This window comes from Coregonus lavaretus (assembly GCF_964263955.1).
Source record: "Coregonus lavaretus genome assembly, chromosome: 4".
In the NCBI taxonomy this organism is placed as follows: Eukaryota; Metazoa; Chordata; class Actinopteri; order Salmoniformes; family Salmonidae; genus Coregonus; species Coregonus lavaretus.
The window spans coordinates 62,773,480-62,779,557 of record NC_139991.1 but is presented as its reverse complement, the minus strand read 5'-3'; the positions used below and the strand labels follow the sequence as shown (position 1 = coordinate 62,779,557).

Below are 6,078 nucleotides of genomic sequence, written 5' to 3'. Positions count from 1 at the left end.
AGTGGTGTTATTATGTTCAATTATTTGTATTTCATGTGATAGGTTACACAGGCTACATACTTTTCCTATTGTTTAGTTCTGCCTTGAACATTAATATTTAACCTACACTTCTTTCAAATTACAATGTGCTGCAAAAACTCTTTGTTCAGTTCACCTGCCTATAGGCTATGCTACATCCATTACAATCCTGTATTGTCACAACATTTTAATAATTCACAGAAAGATACTTGACTATGAGGAGTTAAATGACAGAAAGAGACTTGACTATGAGGAGTCAAATCACAGACTAAACATAATCCTATGAAGTGCCAATCATCCTGAGAAAAAGTCTCTAAAGCAGAACACATGTCCCTCACAACCTCAACCTTTTTGAATTCCTCCACTAATGACACACACACACACACACACACACACACACTTGTATTCCTCCGACAATCACTCAAAGCTTCTCTTCAGAAAACACCATCCCAACCATCGCCCGTCGCCCCAGACATGGCTTAGAGTCACATTGTTGGAATAATTGCAAGCGTACAGCCATGAGGCTCGGGCTCTGTCTGGGAACCTTAGAAAGTGGTCCGGATGCATCCAGTATAGTAGAGCACATACTGGATTACATTCAATAGACCACATCTAACTCATATTGATGGGGGTGCAGATTCTAAGTGTATATTCTGAGTGTTGGCCTAAACAGAAGGGAGGAGAATAGAGAGTATACTAGTTTACTACAGTCCTACAGTACTAGGGTACTTAATCCACTTCCAGGGGGAGCAGAGAAGGAGGAAGGAGAAGAATGTACCAAGATGCCATTTCTACCACTACCACAGTCAGGTTACAGAACAGGCCTTTTATTACTTATGGTTCAACCATGTGATGGCATAATATCAACTAATGCCTTCCATGACATACAGTTCATGATAACCACTAAGGCCACATAACCCTATAATTACTATGATTTCTCAAGATGACTTAAAGCTGAGATCCGCGCCAGGCGTAACAGCGTCACTGGCCGCCCCCAGGCGCATTTGTTATTTGTTTTAAGGAAATGAGCATCCAGGATTGTGGTAAAAATAATACAATCGTAGTACATACTCTGCATGGCGTGCAATGATGTCAGAGGGAAAAAACAGTGTTCGTTGTTTGCAAACGGACGTGGCAGTTTCACCGCTATGGATTCCAGCTTTAAGTCCTGCTAAATAAGTGGGAGCAGGATGTCCAGTAGAATGACATTAGCGCATTATCCAATGATGTTGTTAAATATTAATGGGGACAGAGATTATACATCAATCAATCATGTCAGAGTCCATTGTGACTGTAGTGGAACCTCTACCTTTCTCCCTCAAGATCTCTAAGGCTACCCCCCAAATGACAACCTATTCCCTTTATAGTGCACTACTTTTCACCAGGACCCATAGGGCTCTGGTCAGAAGAAGTGCACTATACAGGGAGTAGGGTGCCATTTGGGATGCATTCCGTCAGTACACCCACTTTATAAAGACTAGCTTTTCCTCCTATTCATCTTGTGTGTGTGACATGTGTGTGCAGAGTGAGCTCACATACATCAGTCAAACAGGATGGACCCAGCAGAGAGCCCAGTCAGGGAATTCTTTCTTCTGACACCTCTGAGCACAACCAACTTCCTCTTTATTGTAGGCGTAACAAAAATTCCAACCTGAGAAAAAAAAAGTTTTGCTTCAAAAGAGAGAGAAAACGATGACAGGTCTTTGAAATGTCAGAGTGTACGACTGACTGTCTGTGGAAGAAGGAAGTGTTTAAATCATAAGGTCTTGGAGCAGGAAACTCGTCTTTCTGTCTGCGGATATTGATTTTTACTAGGAGGAAGGAGGAGAGCAGTGCTCTATGTCTTTGTTGGTCATAATCTCTGGTTACTTCTCTCAGATAGAGAAAGAGGCTGGGGAATGTCTGGTAATGTGTTATTCTAACCCACCAGTCCTTGGTCCAGTAGGCCTTAGTCCAGGAAGACCAAACTACATTACACTGTATGGTCACATTGTTCAGTCTTTAGCCTCTGGGTACTCTCAGTCTCTCTCTCTTTAGAGTTATTCTGAGAGTAGCCTCCGCCTGGACTGGAGAGAGGTTTCTGTTGTTTTTGTAACAACTGAAAAACGTTTTATTCAAGTCATCATCCCCCATCCTGTGTCTCTCACAGAATCAGGGTCACAGCGTTTCTTCTTCCTCCATATTGAAGACAACCCGACCATGTCCCATCTGGGTTCCACTAGGGGGGCCTGCCTGGACTGCCCTTCTGTCTGTTTTCCTTTGGCTCTCCAAACAAAACAAGACCCCTCCGTCTCCGAGGGGGTCGCCGGGACAACAAACACAGAGAAACACACCAGCAGGACACAGAGACACAGGTCCGAAATGTGTCTGTGCAGAGGTAGGGGGAGGATGGGATGGGGAGATGAAGAAGGAGGAGGGGGAGAGGGGGAGTAAACAAAACATGATGAGGAAGAAGAAAAATAAGACGAGCGCTGGGAGGTCTGGTGGTATGGAATTGGGGTCAGACACACACACACACACACACACACACACATACATAGCTTTCTATCTGCAGCTGGTTTCCATTGATTGATGTTAAAAGTCTCAGATGTAAGAGAAGGATAAAAGCCTGCCATAGTTGGCACAGTAACATACTCACAGACTGACTCAACATACTCACAGACTGACTCAACACACTCACAGACTGACTCAACACACTCACAGACGGACTCAATACGCTCACAGACTGACTCAACACACTCACAGACTGACTCAGTATGCTCACAAACTGACTTAACACACTCACAGACTGACTCAATACGCTCACAGACTGACTCAACACACTCACAGACTGACTCAACACTCACAGACTGACTCAACACACTCACAGACTGACTAATCACACTCACAGACTGACTCAAAACACTCACATACTGACTCATCACACTCAACACACTCACAGACTGACTCAACACACTCACAGACTGACTCAAAACACTTACGGACTGACTCAACACACTCAACACACAGACTGACGCAACACACTCACAGACTGGCTCAGCACACTCAACACACTCACAGACTGACTCAACACACTCACAGACTGAATCAACACACTCACAGACTGACTCTAATGACCTTTGCTGAAGAAACAATGCAGTGCAGAGGGAAAACTACTGAACATACACAACAGTCTACATACACAACTATGAACACACTACTGTTTACATATGCTGTACCTGTTTTCAAGACACTTTCAATGCTAAAAAGCTAGATTTACATTTTAGCAGATGCTCTAATCCAGAGCGATTTAGAGAGTGCGTACATTTTCATGCTGGCCCCCCGTGGGAATCGAACCCACAACCCTGCCGTTGCAAACGCCATGGTCTACCAACTGAGCTACAGCCTGTGCAGCTGTGATGCGTTTGGCTGGATTCAGGCCCAGCAGTCTATCCAGCAGGTCGTAGGCCTCATCAGGCACACTGTCCCAGCCCCTCTCATCCTGGGCCTCAGGCTCGGCTAGGGTCTGGTCCTCCTCTGGGTGGTGCTGTCTGGAGGGCTCCCCAGGGAGATCAGTGGAGATGGGGGTGTCATGGGTGTGGTGGTGGCATGTGGTAGTGTCTCTGTGGGGATGTGGTGTGGCCTCATCGTCCGGGGATGGTCTCCTTCCTCTGAGGGTTTCACACAGGGTCCTCAGGTCCTGGCAAGTTACAACACACCTATCTAATTTATAAAGCTAAAGCGTTTCTAGGGCAGAATCACATGTTGGTCATATACTGTCTGGCCATCTGTGACCAAGGCCTTACACTTTCTTTTTCAGCCACAGACAGTTCAGTGACGTTATTCCTGTACAGCTTGGTAAAGATATTCTACAAAAAGAGAAAACTGTCACCAAACTCTCGAACCGAATAGATAAAATGAGCATCCTGTAAACATCCAGAGTAGACTAGTAAATATTGAGTCTAGTGGGGTGATGTTGAGTTTAGTCTAGGTCTGGGCGACTCAGTACAATCAGAGCCCAGGCGGGGTGGGGCACACAGCTGTGTTATGACCAGGTGGCTTGGCTGGAAAGGGGTCAAAGGCCATTCCTACTCAACACAGTCATTATGATTCAGCTCCTCAGCTAAACTGCTTCACTTCTGCTCAGTTTGGAGAGTGAACACAGATTGAACATTGAACACAGAATAATTGTTCTATCATTTGATATTCTATGTTAAACTCTATTGGGATCCATAGGTAAATGGGTAAGCTGGAAATACAGATAGAAATAATGGCAGAAAACACACACAGACAGAGACTCTCCACGGACACATACTGCATGCACAACATGCAAGCCCTTCTGCTGACGGATGGACTAAGCGGACTCATCAGAGAAAAACACACCTCTCAATTAGACTGAACATCATCACAGGGGACACACAAACACTCCAAACGTTTCATTATCCTCTTCCTTTTCCGTATTTTTCTCTTTTGTATCCAGCTGGACTAAACTCACCTCATGCGGACAATAAATGAAACTTAAATGATTTGAGTGCTGCTGTGGGAGAGATTATGTTGCTGAGTTGGAAAAACAAGAGAGGATGTCTGGAAAGACAAGAGAGGATGTCTCAAAACAAAAAAAATAGGATGTCTAGAAAGACGAGCGTACTGTGAAGGAGTAGACAGATGTCATTAGGCTTTATATCAGGGTGGGGGGTATTCTACTAAAAGGGTTCAACAAAGGCCTAAGGGCCTCATACACACACACATTTTGAAAACAAAAACATTTCATTTCAAAAATGTTTTACTGCATGTGTGTATGAGGGACAAGAGTCTTACATGTAGGGCCCTGTAGATAGTGTAGGGTGGACGTTGTTGCTTGTTTTTGCCTACTAGGTCAACCAAGAAGAAATGAGAGCAGCATAATGCTCAGTGGTATTGAAAATGGCTGAACTACACCAAGTCAAGAGGAAGCTAGTGTTTCTAACCAGTGTTTTGGATGCTCTGCTCTGTTTGGATGAGGGTGGTTGATGCTCAACATTAAATCAACTCCAATTCACACACATCCAACATCCAGGTCAATAATCAGACACCTTTACAGTTCACTTATCAAGAAAAATGTGGGACGGAAATACGTACTAATTCTCAGCATCTTCTCAGGCTGGAGAGCCCGTCCAGAAGCAGAGCAGCCACAAGTTGCCATGCAAGCATGAAGATTGTGCAATATGCAGAAATATAGTGCCTTTATGGTTTAATTGAACCCGGCTTGTGAGACTCCTTTCTCCACTTAGTATGCAGCTCAAACAAAATGAAAAAAAATGGCTGCTCACCCCCAGTGCCTCAATTAGACTACAACACCAATTACAGCTAGAAGTTTCAAGGAGCCTGCCAAATCCCCCTCAAACACCCCACGAAGGAAATGCAGAGGAAATCTCCTCTTTGCCAGGGATCCACCAGACAGGGGGTGAATTTTGCTTTTCTCAGCTTTGGCTTTTTCCTTTTATAAGGAATATTATAATGAAATAATGAAATAATTTAGTTCAGTTGAGAATCAGAGAAAATCCCTGAGATAAAGTGTGAGTCTTCATCCCCTCTCCCTCCCTCCATCTGTATCTCTTTCTCCCTCTTTCTCTATTCATGCCCCCCCCCCCTATCTCGCTCTCTCTCTCTCTCTCTCTCTCTCTCTCTCTCTCTCTCTCTCTCTCTCTCTCTCTCTCTCTCTCTCTCTCTCTCTCTCTCTCTCTCTCGCTCTCTCTCACACACACACACACACAAACACACACACTCTCTCTCCCCCACTCTCTCCCTCTCTCTCTCTATCCCTCCTTCTCTCCATCTGTCTATCTATTTATCCCTTTATCTCCTCCTCTCCAGCCTGATAGATGGTTAATAAGGCACTAGAGGTACATAAACAAATCAATGACATCTTTAATTCCGTGACATGCACAGTCCCCCCTTGAAGGGTCGGATGTTGTGATTGTTTGTTTGTTTATTGGTTGGTTGGTTGGTTAGTTTACCTTTGAGGCCCACCGTGGTGTGCTCAGCATACCCACTAATCAGGGCCCTCGCTGAGGTGTGTGCCTTCTTGCCTGTCTGGAAACC

At 44.7% G+C, this 6,078-nt stretch overlaps 1 protein-coding gene across 1 annotated transcript in view; it reads right to left on the bottom strand.

The window, feature by feature from the left end:
- LOC311127506 (laminin subunit gamma-3-like) overlaps positions 1-4,497 on the bottom strand; it is a gene marked incomplete at both ends in the record, with an annotated part of 100,625 nt that extends 96,128 nt beyond the window's left edge. Inside the window, 2 exons of the mRNA XM_084159329.1 lie at positions 3,389-3,668; positions 4,493-4,497. Of these exons, the coding sequence (XP_084015455.1) occupies positions 3,389-3,668; positions 4,493-4,497 (285 nt within the window). The remainder of the gene's footprint in view (positions 1-3,388; positions 3,669-4,492) is intronic.
- Positions 4,498-6,078: the final 1,581 nt, after the last annotated feature.